This window comes from Macaca fascicularis, chromosome 3 (genome assembly GCF_037993035.2).
Source record: "Macaca fascicularis isolate 582-1 chromosome 3, T2T-MFA8v1.1".
NCBI lineage: Eukaryota > Metazoa > Chordata > Mammalia > Primates > Cercopithecidae > Macaca > Macaca fascicularis.
The window spans coordinates 153423808-153447582 of NC_088377.1; the positions used below are offsets into that span (position 1 = coordinate 153423808).

Consider the following 23775-nt stretch of genomic DNA (forward strand, 5'->3'; position numbering starts at 1 on the left):
GGAGATTGTACTACTGCACTCCAGTCTGGTGACAGAGTAAGATTCTGTCTCAAAAAAAAAAAAAAAAGCTGCTTTTAAGTTAACAGCTGCTATAAGAAAATTATTGACACAATTAATTAAGCAAACTGTCGAAGTTGTTGCTGTTTTCTTTTCCTGGCTTGTCTTCAGCATGAAGACTGCGTTTTTCTGCTCTCTTTTCTGAAAGGAATTTTAGTGAATTTAAAAAAAGGAAAAAGAAAACTACACAGGGGTGAAGGAGAAAAATAAGATAGAAAATAATGCAAATCAGAAATTAACTGATTGCAAATCAGAAAATAACTGATCACATTAAAGATTAAGTGAAAGCAATTACACAGACTTGTTTGGCCTGGAAATATCAAGTATTAACATACCTTCAGGGTTTGGCCACTGCTGTCTACAATGAACATCGTAACTTCCACATTTCTGGCCACGCTCTTCCCTCCTTTCTCAAATTCTCCCCTTTCAATAGTGATATATAAATCATTCCTCATTTCACCTATAAGGAAAGGAAAATTAAAACCATGTTATATATATTAGGAAATGTAATAAAGTGCTATATCAAGGAAAAGTTTATACAATATATGGTTATACAGACATATAAAAGTACAAATATATTTGCATTTTTATAATTTTATAAAAGTGTCCTCACCCTCACTGCCAACATCTGAGAAGAATAAAAGCCAGCCTCTGCTAGTCTGAATTAGCAATACTGTAATTGTATATCTAGGAGGCGAATACTGGGACCGAGTAGGAAGGTATTGTCAGGTCTCACCATTTTTCAATATTTCCCTCATTTTATTTATGAGGTGTGATTGTAAGATGACAGCCTAGCAGGGGTGGCTCAGAGAAACCAGTCTTATTACTTTATAGTCATAGCAATTTAGGGTAGAAGAAATACCTAAATGTAGTAAAATAATAGGACTGTAAAGGATACAATTACAACTGAAATCTTTTCCACAATTCATGGACAAAATGATCTCACTGCTGGAAGAATCCAGATTAGCAATTTATGAACACAGATGTAGAATAATTCAGTCATACAGACAAACTCAGCTTAATATTTCATATCATCAAGCTATAAAACAAGTGAGAAAGGCCCTATATTCAAATGGGCACATCCTATGTACATATATACTGTCGATTTTTTCTCTACTGGTGATTTATAAAACTTCAGTTTTTAAAACTCTCAACCCTTTCTTATTATTGCAAGATATAAAAAGAGAAATTTGATGCCAACTAGCAAACTTAGGCAAATGTGCTAACAGCATGCTTTTACCTCTCTTATAAGAATTAAACTAGGGGGAAATAATGAATGCATAGAGAAGTGAGAAATAAGTCAACAAAGCACAACTAGAAAGTTTTTAAAGGTAAATGGTGAGATGGCAAGGTCGAATTTACTTTTACTTAACACAGATTTCAAACACTTGAAAAAAATCAAAAGTAATACTGTTTTCTTTTCTTTTCTCTTTTTTTTCTTTTTTTGAGTAAAAAAAAAGGGGGGGTCTCACTCTGTTGCCCAGGCTGGAGTGCAGTGGCGCAATCTTGGCTCACTGCAAGCTCTGCCTCCCGGGTTCCTGTCATTCTCCTGCCTCAGCCTCCCGAGTAGCTGGGATCACAGGTGCCCGCCACCAGGCCCGGATAATATTTTGTATTTTTAGTAGAGATGGGGTTTCACATTGTTAGCCAGGATGGTCTCAATCTCCTGACCTTGAATACTCTGTTTTCTAATAAAAAATTTCCCCATAAGAAAGCAAATCACTAGAAAGAAAAATAACCATACAACTATGTCTACAATGAGGAGTTTTATAAAACTTCTTCATCAAAGTATGGACAAGGAAGTACCCTAGTTCCTCAATGCCATGGACCATGGGAGATTATCAGTGTACCTGATCATCTTCCTCCATAAAGACCAACTTTTTATGATGGCATCATTTGCAAATGACCTAGGCTGACAAGGACACAGGTGGGCCATAAAACAGAAAAACTAAGTAAGTTCTAAAAAGAATTACATCTTAGTCACTCTTTACAAAGGGTATATATAAAATATATATAAAACATACATTAGTGGAAACAATACAGAGGTCTCTGGCTTATGAATTTCTAGTACTCTTATACAGCTTATACAAACCAACTTGGGAAGGCAATGAACTTAAAGTCCAGGAGAAAAGCAACACATTTCAACACTTTAAACATTGTATTTGTGTGCTTTGAAAGTTTTCTGTTTTAACTATTTCCTTTATTAATTTTTAGAGAATGGCCCAGTACATTTTATGTTTATTAGACTTTTTATAACCCATTTCACTTTACTACATGTATTCTGTACTGCCACATTTAATGTTATTTATTTAACAATTCCGTTATAGAATCAACAGCAAACCCCCAAAATTTGTCCCCTGAATCAACTGACTTCAACAAACAAAAAATAAGTCTGGTACATACAATGGCCTGCACATGCTAGTTTAACAAGAGGTTTGGGAGGAAATTCTTGACAATAATGTTTCCATGAGCAGATCTGGCAGGTGAAAAAACAACACTCAAATCAAGATACTTTAGAGCAAAATATATTGGCTAAAAACAGCAGAATTCTTTTGCTTCTTGGAGTAAGTGACACATCATAAGTAGCTCTGCTTACAAATAGACTGTAAAACCTACACTGACTAATGGGAAGTATAGCTACAGGGGTTTTTACCTTAGGAATTTCTCATAATGAGTAATTAGCTTGTCCAAACCACACAGGGATTAACTGTCCTGCAAAATAAAGAGTAAGTGTTTCTTGGGAAGGTGCTTTCCACTGTTATCTGCTAAAAGGACAGGGACCCTCAGACTCCAGCAAAGGCAAGAGGTGATAAGGGAGGTTTGCAAGGTAACCTGTTTCCCTCTGTCTGTAGGCTAGGCCCAAAGGAGGGAAAATGAGGGCTGTACTGCCAGCATCACAAAATTCTTTTTTTATGTACTGTATTTATTCAATGAATGTTTCTTGAGCATCTCCTGTGTGCTAGATACTATTATTACAAGCCAGGAAGATTCAGTAGTGAATACAGCAAAAATTATTTCCCCAGAGTCTTGATTCTAGTAGGGGTAACTCCTTAATAAATAAATAAATAAGTAAAATATATAGCATGCTAAGTGATAACAGACACTGTGGATAAAAGTGAGGAGGAGGATACAGAGTACTGAATGGGGATGGAGGGAGAGTTAAAATTTTCAACAGGGTAATTAGAGAAGGCCTCATGAGAAGATGAGCGCCCTGAGTAGGCTACGGTGTGTTTCACAAAGGAGTAAGGTTCCAAAGGGCGTTAGCTTCTCAGGCCAATCCCCAAGTCCTGTTTAGCTCATAAAATAGCTGGATTCTCCTAACTCTTCTTCACAAAAGAGATTCTGAATTCAAATATACTAACGGCAGTAGGTTCACAGGACAATTAGAATAAGGAGATATAGGTTCTAGTCTCTGCTACTGCTACGGTGTGTGACATCAGTCTACACAGGATATCAGAAACCTCTGGGTCTCAGGTTTTTGTTATCAAAATGAGAATAGGGTAAAGGTGGGGACAGGAGAGGTGGTAGGAGAGACAACACTACTTTGTTATATTATGCTGTTTCTATGCCTTACAAAAGAACCTCCTCAAAACAACACGTTCACAAAATCCAACTCCTTATACATACGCTTTAATTTTCTGTTCTTTAACTGTCACTATCCCTGCAACCCCATTATCTTTTGCAAATCTTTTAGACTAAAACCAGATTTCTTTGAAAAGAGAATACACGACAAGAAGAACACTTCTCCTGGGTGACATTCTCCATGTGCCTCTCCCCAGGAATTTTACAGCTTGCTTATGTTCCAATTCTGCAAGGTGCCACGTTTTGACAAAATATGCAGAAGGATCAAGTTGAAACAAGTGCTAATTAAAATCAATACATTTGAGGCTGACTCTGGAGAAAACTCATGAGTCCAAATGGTGTTCAGAAAGCATCTTGGGTAATTAAGAGAGAAACCATCAAGTCAGTATAAAAAGGAGTCATAACACCCATGTGAAAAGCTATTTCCCTGACAATGCTTATTAACACCTTGTACCTCTCAAATTTATTACTCTGAAAATTTCATGTGCACCACACTTTCTTTCTCTTTAGCAGGCCTGCTGGCTAGGGAGCCTTTACACATATGAAGGCCTTTCAAAATACCACTGTAGACAAGATAAAGACAAGGTCATAAAAGTGGGAACAAACTCAAGAGTTCAGTGACTGCAGTCAAATGGGTCCATTAACAGCTTCACCTAGATGGGTAAGAATTTCCATCAGTAGCTGAAAACTGTAATTCTTGTTTCTGTCTTAGGAGTGCCTTGGATAAAGGCATATAGTACATGATCACCACAGCATGTAAAGCACTGTACACCATCCCAGCAGCTTTATTTTATATATATATACACACACACATATATACATATATATACACACACACTGGATATTTGTTAAGAGTTATGGAACCAAATAAAATTTCCTGTCCTTTAGTTTAAAAAAAAAAAAGGCCGGGCGCGGCGGCTCACTCCTGTAATCCCAGCACTTTGGGAGGCCGAGGCGGGTGGATCACGAGGTCAGGAGATCAAAACCATCCTAACACGGTGAAACCCTGTCTCTACTAAAAATACAAAAACTAGCCGGACGAGGTGGCGGGCGCCTGTAGTCCCAGCTACTCCAGAGGCTGAGGCAGGAGAATGGTGTGAACCCGGGAGGCGGAGCTTGCAGTGAGCTGAGATCCGGCCACTGCACTCCAGCCTGGGCGACAGAGCGCGACTCCGTCTCAAAAAAAAAAAAAAAAAAAAAGAAAGAAAATGTGTAAATGACTTCGGTTTTTTGTGAACTCAGATTATCATTGATGATGTTGTTAATGATGATGGCAGTAGTAAGAGTCCTAGTAGCAAAAGCAGCAGCAGTATACTTTATTGAGTTCCTACTATGCGTTGGGTACTTTGCAAAATGCTAGAAGTAGAACATCTCATTCAATTATCATATCAACTTTATAAAAAAGGCACTATCATTTCCATTTTGCAGATGAGGAAATGAAAATGTAGGGATGAAGAAAGGTGCCCTAGGTATTATCGGTGACCCCACATTACCTCTGAAAACCTGTAATTCCATGCCATGAGAATGGCCGTCAAATAAGCCACTGCAATTCAGCCTTTGTTGGGAGAAGTGACTTGAGCAAGGAAGGGAGCAGTCCTGCGTTGCTTCGTATTTGTCAGACCAGTTTTTAAATACTGATTACAGTTCTTGGGACCATCTTTACAAGACAGAGACAGACACCAATGGTATCATCCAGATCATAAACAATATGAAGAAAGGACTCAGAACCCATCACAAGAAGGAAGATGTAGACAATAAAATTAACTGAATTTTAAAATGCTGAAGTTCCATGCAGAAAAGGAAACTGGTCCAACATGTCACTTTGAGAGACAATGTGATGATGTATTCTTGGTCAATACAAATATTCAAGTATGAGCCAGAAAACCACCACTAGGAACCATGAAGAGGAATGCATGCACTAGACACATGGCTGGGCTGGGTGGCCCCTCATGTGTGTGAAAGGCAGATTAATACCCCCTCCCCAAAGATGCCTAGGTCCCAATCCCTGGAACCTATGAGTATGTTACCTTGCAGATGTGATTAAATTAATGATCTTAAGATAGGGGGATTTTCTTGGATTAACAGGGTGGGTCCAATATAATCACAGGTCCTTGAAAAAGGGAGGGGGAAGGGTCAGAATTAGAGAAGGGGATATGATGAGGAACACAGAGGCTGGAATGACTTGGATCTAAGCCAAGGAGTGCAGGCAGCCTCCACAAGCTGGAAAAGGCAAGGAAGTGGATTCTCCCCTAGAGGCATCAGAAGAAATGCAGCCCTGATCACACCTTGATTTTAGTTCAGTGAGACTAGCTCATCCTCTGACCTCCAGAACTATAACGTAATAAATGTATGTTGTTTGAAGCCACCCTGTTATAGCACCTATAGGAAACTAATACAATGTGTCTTTCATATCCAAGTTTCTGTCACTTCATGACACCTTCAAGGAGGAGGAAGGAATGGGAGCAGGACTCACAGGTAACTGGAGACTGAAGCAGAGCACAGACAGGGCGAACATATGGATAGGCTGAAAAATTAACTAATATTATATTTCCAGTTTCTCACACAAGATACACTTGAGTAAAACCCATCAGGTTTTCTCTATTTTCTGTCTGTCATTCTCACTTTTGTTTTGCTCTGTTTTTAAAAGAGTACTATGAGATACTGAACTCTTTTGGGAGGTAGCTTTTTATGTTTTGCTTATGACAATTAAGCAAGCAAGGGCACATGATACAGCACCACAATGGGCTCTCCAGACAGTTTTGCACAGAGCCAAGAGCATGGAAAAATGTGGTTCCCTGTTGCCATCCCACTCTGGGACAATGCGTGGAGATCTGGCAGCCCGTTGGGGGAAGTCCTATACTCTTGGGGTGGTGGGGACTGCAAGCTTCATAATTTGAGAGGTACCAGCCCCTCCCTCTGTCTGATCTAGGGCTGGGATATAACTTCAGGGTGACACATTAGAGTCTCAGCTTCCCTCTCTCTTCAGTCACTGTGGCATTCATTGGTTGAAAGACCACCATCTCCTCGCAAATCAGGGTTCAGGCCTAAGCTAAGTGGTGTGGGGGCCCAGTGACTAGGGCTGGAGGGTGGTAAGCTTTGGTTAGGTTTAGGATATATACAGATACATTATATATATCAATGTATATTTTGCTACAGAGTCTCACTCTCTCCTAGGCTGGAGTGCAATGGCATGATCTCAGCTCATTGCAGCCTCAACCTGCTGGGCTCAAGCAATTCTATCGCCTCAGCCTCCTGAGTAGCTGGGACTGCAGGCGCACGCCACCATGCCTGACTTTGTAAAGACAGGGTTTTGCTATGTTGTCCAGGCTGGTCTTGAACAACTGAGGTCGAACAATCCATCCTTCGTGGTCTCCCAAAGTGCTGGGATTACAGACGTGCACCACCATGCCCAGCCAGATTTAGGACATATTTTTAAGGAAGATCAAATCTTACTAGTACACATCTACTTCTCCAAAAGAAGGCTTACTGCTGTTTCAATTCTATCTTTTGATGTGTATTTCTCTATCAGTACATAGTAAGGAATATTTATATTGGCCAGGCGCAGTGACTCACGCCTGTAATCCCAGCACTTTGGGAGGCTGAGACGGGTAGATCACGAGGTCAGGAGATCGAGACCACCCTGGCTAACATGGTGAAACCCTATCTCTACTAAAAATATAAAAAATTAGCCAGGTGTGGTGGCAGGCACCTGTAGTCCCAGCAACTAGGGAGGCTGAGGCAGGAGAATGGTGTGAACCCGGAAGGCGGAGCTTGCAGTGAGCCGAGATTGTGCCACTGCACTCCAGCCCAGACGACAGAGTGAGACTCCATCTCAAATTCAGAAAAAAAAAAAAAAAAAAGAAAATGTATATTTAAAATAATGAAATTGTGTACTTCTTTTTTTCTCAAAGTGACTTTTATTTATTTTTTATACTTTTGTTTTTATTTTGCTTTAAGTTCTGGGATGCATGTACAAACATGCAGGTTTGATACACAGGTATACATGTGCCATGGTGGTTTGCTGTGCCTACCAACCTGTCATCTAGGTTTTAAGCCCCACATGCATTAGGTATTTGTCCTAATGCTCTCCCTCCCCTTACCCCCCACCCCCCAGAGGCCCCAGTGTGTGATGTTCCCCTCCCTGTGTACATGTGTTCTGATTGTCCAACTCCCACTTAGGAGTGAGAACATGTGGTGTTCCTGTGTTAGTTTGCTGAGAATAATGGCTTCCAGCTTTATCCATGTCCCTGCAAAGGACATGAACTCATTCTTCTTTATGGCTGCACAGTATTCCATGGTGTATATGTGCCACATTTCCTTTATCCAGTCTATCATTGATGGGCATTTGAGTTGGTTCCAAGTCTTTGCTATTATAAATAGTGCTGCAATAAACAAATGTGTGCATATATCTTTATAATAGAATGATTTATAATCCTTTGGGTATATACCCAGTAATGGGATTGCTGGGTCAAATGGTATTTCTGGTTCTAGATCCTTGAAGAATCGTCACTCTGTGTTCCACAATGGTTGAACTAATTTACACTCCCAACAGTGTAAATGCGTTCCTGTTTCTCCACACCCTCACCAGCATCTGTTGTTTCCTGACTTATTAATAATCGCCATTCTAACTGGTGTGAGATGTATCTCATTGTGGTTTTGATTTGCATTTCTCTAATGACCAGTGACAATGAGCTTTTTTTTATATGTTTCTTGGTCGCATAACTGTCTTCTTTTGAGAAGTGTCTGTTCATATCCTTCAAAATTGTTTATTTTCTTAAACATAAGACAAACATCTCTATAACGTTCTTCTTACTCCAGTCTGTAAATCATTATTTAGTCAACTTTGACCAAATAGAAATTTGACTTATTTGAACTATAAAGACACATGCACACATTTGTTTATTGCAGCACTATTTATAATAGCAAAGACTTTGAACCAACCCAAATGCCCATCAATGATAGACTGGATAAAGAAAAAGGAGGATCGGTTTGAATAACACTTATAAAATAAACTTAAATAAATCCTGAGATTACTATTAAAACTAGCCCCCAAATCTCAACTCTATCACTCCAGTGTTTTCACTTAAATCTTTTTAGGGGATGGGCATGGTGGCTCATGCCTGTAATCGCAGCACTTTGGGAAGCTGAGGCAGGAGAATCACTTGAGCCCAGGAGTTCAAGACCAGCCTGGGCAACATAGGGAGATCTCATTTCTCCAAATAATAAAAAATTAGTTGGGTGTGGTGACACACCTGATGTGGTCCCAGTCATTCAAGAGGCTGAGGCAGGAGGATCACTTGAGCCCAGAAGGCTGAGACTGTAGTGAGCCGTGATTGTACTACTACACTCCAGCCTGGGTAACACAGGGAGAACCTGTTTAAAAAAAAGAAAAAAAAAAAAAAAAAAACTTTTTAGGGTTAGGAGCTTCACAGACCTACTAAAAGTGAATGCACTGAAATGTATAAATGATGGGTTCCCTAACAAAGAATGACAGTTGAACCAAGTGATATATGGGAACAAGTCTCTAGAAACAGGGTATAGGCATGAAAGCTTAAGTTATGAAATCAAGATGGAGGCAAAGAAAATTGTGTCTGAAAACAATTACAGAATAAAAAATGGACATTTGGGGTGCAGGGAAGACAGTCAGATCTTCCATGACATTCCTGACACATCAGCCAGCTTTGCTCCAGAATGTCTGACGGATGGAAACTTAGACCTTCCTGATACTCAGCAATAGGCCAGGCCCTGTTTGCATAGGGTCTGTTAAGATATTTAGAGCTGGGCTGTCCAAGAGGGTGACTGCTGCCACCCGTGGCAAAGGAGCACTTAAAACGTGACTCGCTAAAAAGAGACATGCTGTACATGTACGATACTCGCCAGCTTTCAAAGACTGAGGTTGAAAACAGAGTGTAAAATAACTCATCAGTAGTTTTTCATATGGATCACCTATTAAAATGATAATATTTTGGATATTTTGGGTTAAATAACATATGGTTAAAATTAATTTCACCTCTTTTATTCTCATTTTTTTTAAGTGGCTATTAAAAAATTTAAAATTACCTTCATGGCTCAAATGATGTTCCTACTGGAAAGCACTGATTTAAATAATTTGCTGCTCTCCCGCCCAGACCGTGGAACTCCTTCAATCAGAGGTATTTGGCTTGGAGGTGGCAGTGACAGAGTCTCACAGAAAATGTTTTTCCTCAGTTGGAAGTCTGACACCTTAAGAAATAAAGTGCTGTGCGACAGACCCTTAAACAAAGAATAGTCCAGAGGACTTCATGATGACTCAGAAGCACATGGGCAGGTCACCTCCTCACACTAGGAGACCTGTCTGTACAATAGTGAGACCAGTGGAGAATTGCTGTGCCTATGCTTTTCCCACTTCAAAAAGAGTCTGGCACTGATTACATTGTGTGATTGAAAAGAGTTTTATGTATGTTCTTGTCCTTGTCAGGATCGCAGATAATTCATTCTGCAGAGAGGCAGTGACTGTGTGCATAAACTTGGTCCTGTTGGTATAATCATGTGCCTCACCTGTTTTGACCCCTATCAGAATGCTAAAGATGCAAATTAACTCTGAAGGACACATCTAGACAATGAAAAAAAAATTATGCTTGCAGACTGTCGTTGTAACATTGGCATCAGAAATATTGTTCACATACATTTTCTCATGGAAGATTTCAGCTCAAGTTTTCATTAGAGCCACTGGTGAGAATGAATTGACAAGTCTGAAATTAACAAAGGAAAACAAAACAATGACTGCATGCTTCCCAGTGGAAAAAATTCAACTGAGTTTTAAAGTTGCTTTCAGTTGTTTAAGGAAATACATACATCTCTCCCTTTCCTATTATAGAAGATTAAAAAGCCAGAGGAAGAAAGGGAAAAAACAAAGAGAAGGAAGTGCTTTTAAAAACCCTCTTTTGTACTCCCCTCCACTACAGACACATGTCTGGAAGAACAATTTTCCTGGAGAGTATAGACTTCGCATTACAAGGTGGTACCAGAAAGGGACAGAAGCGAGCCTTATTCCACAGAAAGTTCACGTCCATCATTAAAGCCACACAAAAGCTGCGTGAGCACAGCAGAACCTGGACAATTAATCAGCCAGTGAAGTGTCATCTTGATTTATATTTTTCCATTTCTCCATGATACTGCCCAGAGACCAAGCTGAGGAATTCTTCAAGCAGCTGGCTGCATTCTGCTCTAAATTTTTTTTTTTTTTTAATATTAGATTTGTCCATCAATTTGCTTTCCAGTGGGATGAATTTTTTTTGTTGTTGTTGAAGAGGAAATACCAGCTATTTATAGCAACTGAAGGAAATCATGAATGGTTTTAAGAGCCACAGAATGGCATTCCACCAAGTAAACAGTTCTATAAACAGTCATTTTCGACAACAGTACCATGAGATGCTCAGGCCGACTGGGTTCCTAAGCGAGGTCAGGTCATCTCAGGAAAACTTACAGGATGTTCTCTCAGCCTTCCTTGCATAAAGGAATTTCAGTAGAGCAATCACAAAACGGTGCAATGGGCGATACTGGTCATTTAAAGTCTTTATTCATAGCAATCTCATTATTGGGTCTCATAGCTATGCCAGGTGCCTTGTCAGATACAACTTCCTTTGCTTGCACTTACACGTGGGATTTAAACGGTGGTTTAGAAGACCTCATTTAAAACAAATACTGTCAACAATTTAAGACTATTTTATTTGGTCTTTCTATTGTTTTTCCCTCTTCTTGGTTGTGGAGGGTGGGGTATGGAGCACCAAGAAATACTACTACTTAGTATGCTATTTGTCATCTTCTATCTGTAGACAAAAGGGTAGAAGTTCTTTGTTTCTACAGAAGACCAAACACAAGTGAGGTCCTTTTATAATAAAATTCATGACTAAAAAAATCTCATTTCTTGATTTGTAAAAACAAGAGGATATGTCAAAAAATTTTAAAATGTAAGCCACAGTAACCCATGTAGCTTAGTCCTATTCTGAGGAGGGAGGAAACAGAAGAGGGGGAGGAAGAGAAGAGGGAAAGAAGATGGAGGAGGGAGGAAAGAAGATAAAAAGAAAAAGAAAAAAAGAAAGATTAAGATCAAGACTGACAGGAAAAGAGAAAGAAAATAAGAGGTCCAGACACACACAAAGAAATAGATAGGCATAGACAGAACCAAGGGTTTTTGAAGATAACCCCAGCTGGTCATACCTGTGTTCCTAGGGACAGGGTGAAATTTCTAGAACTCTAGTGGTTCATTACTAAACGACAATTAGACTTTTTTATTTTTATTTTTTGGTTTTAAACTTCAAAAGTTTTTAAAAGGCTATTCTCTCATAAAATTGTGACTTTCACAGAATTTTAGAAATTAAAAATTTTTAGAGCATAGAAATTTCCTTTCCTTTTTTTTTTTTTTCAGATGGAGTTTCACTCTTGTTGCCCAGGCAGAAGTGTAGTGGCAGGATCTTGGCTCACTGCAACCTTCGCCTCTCGGGTTCAAGTGATTCTCCTGCCTCAGCCTCCTGAGCAGCTGGAATTACAGTCACGCGCCAACATGCCCAGCTAATTTTTGGTATTTTTAGTAGAGACAGGGTTTCACCATGTTGGCCAGACTGGTCTTGAACTCCTGACCTCAGGTGATCTACCCACCTCAGCCTCCCAAAGTGTTGGGGTTACAGACATGAGCCACCGCCTCAGGCCAGAAATTGCCTTTTAACATTGGAGGTAGGCCAGGCACTGTGGCTCAAGCCTATCATCCAAGCATTTTGGGAGGCCAAAGCAGGAGGATAACTTGAGCCCACAGATTGGAGACCAGCCTAGGCAACATAGGGAGATCCCATCTTTACACATTTTTTTTTTTCTTAATTAGCCAAGTGTGGTGGTATGTGCTTGGAGTCCTAGCTACTCAGGAGGTTGAAGTGGGAGGATCACTTGGGCCCAGGAGTTTGAGACTGCAGTGAGCAATGACTGTGCCACTGCACACCAACCGGGACAACAGAGTGAGACCCCATCTCTAAAAAAGAAAACATAAACAAACAAACAAAGAAACATCAGAGGTACAGCCATGTTGGCTATGACACATAGTCTTTCACTATTAAAGCAGGTACTTGCTATTAGTACAGTGGAGAAAAGACTGAGGGGATGTGGGCCTAGAATCATTAGCATTGAAGACCCTGCTCAAGTGTTACCTCCCCAGGAAATTTTAACAAGACTCCTTCAATAAGATTCTACACCTCCTCTGTGCTCTCCAGGCCATGTTCTCCAACTCCTTTCCAGTTACAGTATGTCTCTGCCTGTGGACTGTAATGAACAGGCAGAGCATGAACAGGTCTTACTCTCACCATCTCTACTGCTAACACCTTGCTCGAGGACAGGATCACCATTCACCTGGATTAGCTCAAACAGCCTCCAAACCCGTCTCCCTGTTTCTCTGCTGCCCTCCCACATTCCCTCCAGGTACAATCTCTATACAGCAACCAGTGATCCTGTGGCAATGTAAAGCAGTGTCACACCTCTATTCCAAACCCTCTAGCTGTTTCCTTCCTCGTTCTGAATAAGAGCCAAAGTTCTGATTGTGACCTACAAGGTCCACACGACTTTCCTCTTTGAATCTCTACTCCCATCCCCAGTACTGTATTTTGACCAAGTTGGCCTTCTTGCAGTTCCTCAAACAAGCCACACCTCTATGGCTGCAGGACTACTGCCCTTATTGTTGCTCTGCCTGGAATCCTCTTATCTGCATGGCTTCCTCATGTCTTTTAGGTCTCTACTCTACTACCTTCTCACCTAAATTTCTTACCTAACTCAAATCTCCATCTCTCCACCCACTACCATCTAAGACATTCCCTAGCCCTTTACCTACACTGGTTTTCACCTTAGCATTCGTCATCTTTGAACACACATGTTTTACTTACATATTTATTATAATTTTCCTTATTACAAAGTAACTGCTATGAGTTTTTTCTGTTGTGTTCAGTATTATAGCCCCAGTATCTGGAAGAATGCCTTTGTACATAGAAAGTGTTAAATATTTATTTGTAGAATGAATGAACTCACATTTTAACTTTTGGCTTCTGGCACAAAGTTTTGATTGATGCTCAGTCAATGCCTGCTGACTGACTAAATCAATTTTTGCTAAATATATATCCTTCCTCATCAGCAAATGTACTATTCTTATCCAATTCATAAGTTATAGATTAACACATTCAGAAAACCCTAAATTTCCATAAGCATGTAAAGGGATGTGCTTTTAAAAATTTATTTTCGTGGAGAGATTCGGACTGACCCACTCCCAAATGCATCAGTTTCAATGAATTTGGCATTCATTTCACACTGTAAATCTCCTTAACCCACATCTTTTCTGCTTTTGGGGAATTCTGGGGGCACTAATATATAGTTAAATCATACACACAAATAGATCTGGAAAAGGTGTAGAAGTACATATAATACTTGCATATGGCTGCTTATTTACATATGGCTAACTAGTGTTCAATAAGTTTTTATCAAAACTGTGGATATCCTCTAAGCATCTTCACCAACGTTTTCCATCAAGGAGTAAAATATTTTCTGGACAGTATCTCCGTTTTCCTTCTTCTCCTGGTCATAATGAAATGTAGCCATGGCCCCCACAAGTTAACCACTTTAGAATAATCAGAATGTAAAGATATTTTTGAGCTTCAAATCACTGACCAGAAAATTTATATAAAGGGAAAAATTTTAAAATTAAATTGAGAAGGATATTTTAGAAAAAAATGTGCTTACTTACAGTCACATACCTCATTTCATTCTTCAGCATGGCCCATGTGAATGCTTCAAAGCTGGCAATTTGAAAAATTTCTCAAACGTCAAAAACAGATAGTATACCCATATTTCATCATGTTGGTATGTCCCAAGTCACCTACCAGGCATAATAATATTTGAAAATCCCAGCTTCCTCGTTATGGATACTCCATGAGAAAATACTGATGAATATTCTCTTCTGATTTGTTCAATGTCTCCGTGCAATAGCTGTAAGGAGACTGCTAAACCTAAAACAAATGAGAGATACCCAAGTTAAAACCAGAATAGAAATAGAATAAAGAGAAACTGATGTATTGCAACAAGCCCAAATTTAGAGTATCATGGTTTTAAACTAAGGGTTAATATTCTGACAAAATCAACAGAATCTATATGAATCATATCTGAATAACACTTTTCCAACTTCAACATCTGAGTTTCCCATTCATAAGGAGGTTCAGAGCAAGTGGAGAAAATGAGCAGAACTCTAAAAGGCAAGCTGGCTTCCAAAGCCCAAATCTCTCCTCCAACCCCAGTTTGGTGGAGCATGTTCCTGTACCAACACTCATTCCAGCAACAGATGAAGGTCACCTGGCCCTAAAAAATACTGACATCAAAATTGGAGGATTAAAAAAAAAAAACAAAAAACTCTATAAGGTCTATGAATAGTTGCTTATCAAATATCAAAAGCATAAACATAAATCTGAAAACATATTAAAGATTTTAAGAATACTGATAGAGATTTTCTTCAAACAGAAGTAATAAAGCTGATTATAATGAAACTAGGATTATATTAATAATATATACAGTAGAAACTTAGGATGACATGATTTTCTAGTGAGGAGAATTTAGCAGGATACAGGACACTTTGACAAACAAAAGAGAATTTAGTCAGTAAAGTAATTTTTACCACAATTATAGTGACATTACCATAGCGGGATATACAGAAGATGCAAAACACTTTTCATCATATATTATTTTCTCAATTTCCAGGCAAGAAGTACAAAAAAATTAATGTCGTATCATTGTGAATATGTCTGTATGCATATTCCAAAGATAGTGATTCTCTTTCAGCTTTTTCCTTCCTTCTTCGTTTATCTTCCTATGTTTTAATTTTTTAAGATAGCCAAATTATTATATTTTTTACTTTTTTATTTCCATGGGCTATTGAGGAACAGATGGTATTTAGTTACGTGAGTAAGTTCTCTAGTGGTGGTTTGTGAGATTTTGGTGCACCCATCATCTGAGTAGTATACTCTGAACCCAATTTGTAGTCTTTTATCCCTCACCCCCCTCCCACCCTTTCCCCCATGTTTTGTTTTGTTTTGGTTTTGGTTTTTTGGAGACAGAATCATGCTCTGTCACCAGGCTGGAGTACGGTGGCGTGATCTCAGCTCACTGCAACCTCCACCTCCCGGGTTCAAGCGGTTCTCCTGCCTCAGCCCACTGAGTAGCTGGGACTACAGGCACACACCACCACGCCCAACTAATTTTGGCGTTTTTAGTAGAGAAGGGGTTTCACCATGTTGACCAGGATGGTCTCGAACTCTTGACCTTGTGATCTGCCCTCCTCGTCCTCCCAAAGTGCTGGGATTATAGGTGTGAGCCACCGCACCTGGCCTATATGTTTAAAAAAAATATCTCCCATCTATATTCACTACAGTAGTGATAGAAAATGAAACCAGTAAAAGACTTATTTTTAAAAACATTCAGTCATCATTAACCTGAAGTCAATTTAAAGATGAATTTGCTGGCTGGGTGCAGTGCCAGTTTATTTGTCATATGTCTAGAGGAAGATCTTCCCTTTTACTCTCTTTCAATAATAGAGCAAACAAACAATAACAATGAAAGTAATGTTTTTTCTTTTTTGGTTGGTTTGCTTGTTTTTCAATAGAGTGGTTAAAATATCAGGAAAATTTATAAACAAAAAATAAAAAAAGAAGGAAAGAAAAAAGAAAAATGCTTTAGGCTCAAAGAGAAACTGGAGCCTCTCCTGAGGCCCAAATCGGAGCTGAAAAGGAGGACAGGGACATGACGACATGATCGTGTCCTCATACTTTCCAGTTTGTGCACCAACAGAATGTCTCCAAGAGCTGTAAGTCTGGCACATCCTCAGAACTTCAAATCTGCATCCCAGTTAAACCTAACAATCCCTTATCTCCCTCTCCAGCTCCATCCCATTCACTCTGACTTAGGTGACTGGTAACAATAAAATGGAGAGCGTCTGTCTTTCCATGGCCAGGGAAATGAAGAAGGGGAGAATAAGCCATCTGGATGATTTGACGGAGACAACTATCATCAGAGAAGCTTTTGGGCACTTTATGTGATACTACTGGAACCGTTTAAAACCTAGAGGCAGAAGAACGAAGACAAACGAACATGTGTTATGATCCATCTGTCCCAGCAGCTATTTCTTCCTGACTCACACTCTACCCCCACCTAATCATGGATGTCTCTGTTCTTCTCCCACTTCTGTCCTTTTGCCTTCAAAATACTCACCCACATCATTGCCATCATCATTAGCATCACCAGGATCTGGTATTTGTAGAATATCAGTGTTTGCCAGACCCAGTACATAACAACAGTTCTTCCTGCTGGGGAAACACTGTTCAAATCCTGATGTACTATATGAGCAACGCTTTCCAGTACAGAATAAGATGAATTTAACAAAATTCTTAAGATCCTGTAATTTTTTCAAGTGAAGATCATTTTACTGGGGCTTCTCAGTGAAAGATCTGATCAGAGACACTAGCAACATTATGTGGTACACATAAAGGAAGAAAAGGACTCAAGAGTAATGAAAAAAACAAAGAGATTATGCTATTCACAATAGAAGTTGGAGAGAGGAAAACTGACCAAGATTCTTGTTTTGCCCTATAGAAGCCAGCGGCGACTTTAAAAATAAATAAATAAATAAATAAATAAGTTGAATACTGTACTTTACAGAGGATAAGACAAGGAGAAAAGAAAATCACTGGGTCAGAGAGAAGGTGAATCCTTAAGAAAATTAAAGAAGACAGGAAAAGGAGAAAAAAATGTTTTGGAAAAGACATAGACAGAGGGAGAGTAATAACAAACAGAAATATATCAGTGTTCTGTAGAGAGCAAGGGCCACAGAGGGAAGAGAGTGCAAAAAGACAGAGAGGACCCATTTAATGGAGACAGTCGACAGAGAGGAGTCAGTCAGTGGAGAAGGGAAGGGAATGGGAAAATGACAGGACAATAGACAAAACAGTGTGGGGAAAAGGAAAAGCAGGCATTTCAGATTTGGATGCATACTAAAAGTTTGAAAGATATGGTAGTTTTCAACCTGAAGGTTTAGAGCAATATAGATGAAAGCCCTCAGTGTAATTATGCCATTTGACTAGCCAAGTGACGATAATGGGGGTTGTGAGGGAGGGCAGTTACTGCCATTCGGAGGTTCCCTAATTTCTCCAGAACGAAGAATTCACAGACATCAAGAATTACAAAGGTTAAGAGGACACAGCGTTTGACCACAATGTATCTGGCTCTGCCCAAATCATCAACTCTTTCCACAAAGAAACCACAACATATGACTAAGAAACATCAAAGAGTAGGAACACAAAGAAAAAACATGATTCTGAGAGTGAGTCCACAGGGACCAGCCCACAAAGAGCCATTGCAATTCCATTTATTTTCCAATCAAGGAAACTCCAGATTCTATTTTTACTGTGGTCCTTAATTATCATGACCACAACCAAGAGGCTGGATAAATGAGCCGCCAGAACAGTAAGAAATAACATAATGAAGACTAAGAAACTACTCACCACTACAAAGGAGACACACAGCAAATATTTACACATTCCTTCTAAAAACGTTGAACTCATAGAAGCAGAGAGTGGAATGATGGTTGCCAGGGATTGGAGAGGGTGGGGGATGTGGGGGTTTGGGAGAGTAAACCAGGAGATTTTGGTCACAGGAGACGAAGTTTCAGTTGGACAAGATGAAGACATTCTACAGAGCTATTGTATGGCATGGTGACATGGTTAGTAATAATAGACTGTATACATAAAAATTGCTGAGTGGATTTTAAAACATTTTAAAATGAGGGTGAGGGTGATACGCTAATTAGCTTGATTTAATCATTTAACAGTGTATACATATATGAAAACATCACATTGTATGCCATAAATATGTACAATTTTTAATTGTCAATTATATTTTATTAAAGCTGGGGCAAAAAAGACAAATATTTACACATTCCAATTACCTGAGGATTAGCCCTGTCTTTTCCGGGTTATGACATAGGGCATTGTTTGGAGAAAGGTATTTTTCTTTCCATTTTCTTTCTTGTCATCCTACTTCACTGTCCTGGCCTTATCTGCTATCTCTGGGGTTGGGGCAACTTCTTAAATTTTATCTGTACATTTTACCTTATTCCTGCCACAGTTCAACATGCACACTCTGAGCAGCAGTAACTTATGGCTTGAGAGGAGGGTGGAAAGTGGGATTTAAGGATGTATATAATAGTGTTCCTACTCCCAAGGAACTGATAATCTAACAATGAAAATAAGAAACATATACAGAGAGAGAGAGAAAGAGAGAGAATATAAAACAGAATGGATTATTGGTATGATAGGAATATTAAAATAAGAAAAAATTATCATGGAAAGAATTGGAAAGTTTAGGGAATTTTTTATTGGAATTTATGACAGCCTGTAAAATTAGATTGAATCTGAATTTCATAAAATTTTAATTTCATAAAATTTCATACAATTTAATTTCATAAAATTTAACCTAATTTTGTTTATATAAATAGTATTTTAAGTCACTTTTTATAGCCCTTAATATAAGTGCCCAAAACGAAATTGCTATGGGAGAAATGTCCCCCTTCTTGGAAGAAACATAATCATTAAAGTGAACTTTCACATCAGCTTAGATGTTCAAGCCCAATGATAAATACTTAACATTTAATTTTAAACAAAAGGCATAGTCATTAATCTGGAGTCTGCCACAAAACAACATATGATTCATGGTTAAGTTCAGCTTACGGAGTAGTAGAAGACGAAAGAAAGGCTTGGTATCTTTTAAGCCAAATGTGGCTGATTGCTTGGAAGCTCTAATTTCATGAGAATCGAAACTCATTTATTCTACAAGTTGGCTCCTTTTAAATTCATGAAATTCTGCAATTTTACATTAAAAATGGGAAGCATAGCATGATTTTTAAGTAGCAGCTGAAATTTTAGAATACATGAGCCATTTTGCCACTAATAAATCAAATAACATGTAGCTATGAATGTACAGCAATGCAAAAATGGAAAACTGTGATAAATATATTTGATAAATACATGTTGTTATTAAGTGTGCAGTTTAAGAATTATATCATATGGTTGCAAGTGCCTGTCTCAATCTTAACCTCTGTGTGCTTTGGTTTCCACATCTGTAAAGTAAAGATAATGATACCAATTCCATAAAATAGGTAATGTTTAGCACAAACGAAGCGCTCAAAAATGTCAGCTGCTACTGCTACAACTGCCACTGCCACTATCATTATGTCTACCATTGTTTCTGTTCTCATTCCTCCCTACCATGAGTATCAACAAATTAGATTTCATCAAAAAATGGTCAAAGTCCCCTTAGTGTCATATACAAATAAAATATTCCTTTTAATAGTTGTGCCCACTTACCACCAGATAAATTCAAATATTGTAATTAAGTTCTATAAAGGTTTCAAAGGCAAATATGCCTGTGCATTGAGAACAATCCTCTAACATGGGAGACCTGACAAAGACATAACCGAGAAATACAAATAGATGATACGTACAATTAGACGTATGTGAAGGTGGTGAAATTCCTAATGACATGGAGATTACGGTGTTGTCCTCAGATACTAATAAGTCAATGCTCTGAACAAGTGACAAATTCTGTAATATTCTTCAGAAGATACTTAGTATGTAATTTAGTCAGGAGGAGAGGTTACACTGCTATCTTATTTTGTTTTTCAAATACGATTTTTATTTGCTTTTTTTCCCCCTTCTTTTTCATTTCTACCCTCTAAATGGATTGAGTTTTCTTATTCCCTTATTCATGTCTCTATAGTTCTGGAAATTATACATACTATTTCTATTCTTTAAACGTTTAACATAAGTAATTGACTTAAAGACTAAATTTAATCAATAGCTCTAGTCTCTTCTGGAACAAATCTGGGAACTTCGATCTTTTAAACTCTGATGATGATATGTTTTTAAATTGTTGCTGTTTGCAGTCAATGCTTAACTAGATTTATCCTGACATTTACTGTTCTCTTTGTACACACTTGCTTCTTACATTTCTTTCCTTCTGGGTTCAGTTCTTTTTTTTTTTTTTTTTGAGATGGAGTCTCATTCTGTCTCCCAGGCTGGAGCGCAGTGGCGCGATCTTGGCTCACTGCAATCTCTGCCTCCCAGGTTCAAGCAATTCTCCTGCCTCAGCTTCCCAAGTAGCTGGGACTACAGGCACGCGCCACCACACCCGGCTAATTTTTATATTTTCAGTAGAGACGAGGTTTCACCATGTTAGCCAGGATGGTCTCGATCTCCTGACCTCGTGATCCACCCGCCTCAGCCTCCCAAAGTGCTGGGATTACAGGCGTGATCCACTGCGCCCGGCCTGAGTTCAGTTCTTTACTCCTGATGATGAACTCTGACTAGTTGTTTCAGTGGATGTGAATGTAAAATCTCCAAGTCTTTATCTGAAATTTTATTTTACTCCCCCTTTTAAATATGGCAGGCCTTTTGTTCTGTGGGGCTCTGCATCTATGGATTCAACCATCTGGGTGTCAAAAATATTTGGAAAAATCAAATCAATAAAAAATAACAATATAACAACAGTAACCACAAAAAACAATACAGTATAACAATCATTTAGATACCATTTACATTGTATTAGGTATTATACATAAGCTAGAGATAATTTAAAGTATATGAGAGGATGTGCATAGGATATATGTAAATAGTATATGCCATTTTATGTAAGGGACTTCAGCATTTGCAAATTTTGGTATCCTCAGAGATCCTGGAACCAGTTTCCCATGGATGCCAAGCAATGACTGTAACAGTTCAGCAAGTAAAGAATTCAAATTGGCCACTTGCTCCCAGCAGTTTTAACATATTATCCCATAATATTCTGACCTCTGTAACTGCTGCTAAGACTATTATTTCTTTTTAGGTAATCAGTATTTTCTCTCTGGTTTCTGATTTTGTCTTTGGTGTTCTGCAGTTTCACCATAATTTATCTAGATATGACTTTAATTTTATTTATCCTGCTTATAACTTTTGCTTCTTTTATCTAGTATTTTATCCTCTGCAGAAGTTACTTAATTTATCTAGCTATAACTTTAATTTTATTTATCCTACTTATAACATTTTCTTCCTTCATCTGCACATTTTATCGTCTGCAAAAGCTCTACAAATTCTCAACCTTTTCAAATATTGCAGCTTATCCACGTACTTTATTTGTTCCTTCTGGAATTCCTCCTAGATGTATGCTGGTCTTTTCATTCAATCCTTTACTGCTCTTAAATGTTTATTCAGGTTATTCCATTGCATTTACCCCTTGGGTAGCATTCAGGCTAATATTTTAAGTTATAACTTTACTAATTCATTTTTCAACTATGATTGTTTGCTATTTAAGTAGTCCACTGAGTTCTTATTTTAATAACATTTTTAAAAAGAATTTTACAAGTTCTATTTAATTCTCTTTAACCACTAGAATTTACACACAAAGAAGACAAAGATTTTTCATTGTCAAAAACCCTATACCAGTGCCTTGAGTAATGCTGGAATATACATACTCAATATTCTTTTGATGTACGGGTTTAAAAATCTCATTTCATTTTTTTCATGATGTTTTCTTTTTCATTAGGAATCTCTTTTGCTACTTCTTTTCCTGATAGTTTATTACCTAAAATTTCAAAAGATCATGATTCTCATTTGTTGCATTTGCTTACTCTGCCTCATTGATTGCTAATTGTTATCATTTTATCACAATTCATCTTTAGTGGGTGTTGTTTTTTTCACAGGGATTCCATGCATCACAGGTGTGGAAGCGACGATATGCAGTAGGTTACACATTTACTTTTTTTAGGCTATGGAACTGGGACCAGAAGAAATGCGAAATGCTAGTAGCCTACCCTCTCCTGGTGAGATACCATATACCTTGCCTGGAAGGTGAAGGGAGAGGGAATCCCATCTTCTTGGCTACATGTGTATGGAGTGGAATTTTCATCACGCTGAGCTGGTGCAGGCAGGAAGGAGAAAATGAGATGTGACATAAGTTTCACCAACTCTCTTGATTCTTATCAGGAGTTGGTAGTTACTCTTTATTTGTTGTCTACACTTAGGAAGATTTCTAGACATCAATACTGTTTTAAAATACGATTTTTGACCAGGCACATTGGCTCATACCTATAATCCTTTGGGAGGCCAAGGTGGGAGGATTGCTTAAGGCCAGTTCAAGACCAACCTGGCCAATATAGTGAGTCCCCATTTCATTTTTAAAAACAAATAAATAAGAAAAATAATTTAATTTAAAATCTAAAAGAAAATATGATTTTCATCAATAATGGTTGTTCTATTGGAACAGGATGGTGCAGCTCTTCACACTGCCATTCTGTAGTGAACTCTCAAAACACTGTTTCGTGACAGTACTTGCATACTTTGTATGTGTTTGGGACGTGGGGGCTAAGAGCAAAACACAATTGGTGGAATTTCTACACTTGTACTACAAAATTACTAACAGCATGAGGTATTAGCAAAACTTCCTAAAGATGATATTGCTAGATTCTTTCAAAAATCACTTTCAGTAAAACCTGTTCATTTTTGAAATACCTAGGGCCTCAATATTATCAAAGCACAAATTTTTACAACTATTCCTTCCTACGTGCTTAATTTACAAAATTAATCATCTAAGCTTTGCTTTATGCATTAGAATGTCATGTGTTATATCTATAAGATAAGATAATTGAATTTTTAAGTAAATACATTAGAAGCTATATATCCTATTTGGAGTTCAACTCAAAGCCAGTGAAAACTTTTCAGAGGCACATCCTAGCTACACCAAGCAGTAAAATTCTGACTGATTAAGATGAGGCATTTACACTGGGAGGTCAGAGATAGGCCCTGAGAGTCTCCAAAGCAGAGGAAAGAAAGAAAGTCAAATTTCTAGAAAGTGTGAGGTATCAAGTGAGACAATACTACTGGATAATGAGTTATTGTCCAGAGACAATACTACTGGATATTCTGGAACAAAAGCCAGAATATTAGGAAGAGACTGGTGTGTACAAATGAGCCAGGTTAGATGGAGAAATCAAGATGCAGATGGGAAAATGGGAGCTGTGAACACTACCAGAGGTCTGCTTAACAATGTGTTAAT

At 38.3% G+C, this 23775-nt stretch overlaps 1 protein-coding gene across 9 annotated transcripts in view; it reads right to left on the reverse strand.

The window, feature by feature from the left end:
• The window catches only part of DOCK4 (dedicator of cytokinesis 4), a 473807-nt gene that overhangs the window by 178433 nt on the left and 271599 nt on the right, over positions 1-23775 (reverse strand). For all 9 annotated transcript variants that reach the window (XR_012432797.1, XR_012432796.1, XM_074035823.1 and 6 more), the window contains exons 13-14: positions 14529-14654; positions 393-517 (exon numbers count right to left, since the gene is read on the reverse strand). Coding sequence is in view for 7 of the 9 variants with exons in the window: in XM_074035823.1 (XP_073891924.1) it covers positions 393-517; positions 14529-14654 (251 nt within the window). In the remaining 2 variants the exon portion in view is untranslated. The remainder of the gene's footprint in view (positions 1-392; positions 518-14528; positions 14655-23775) is intronic.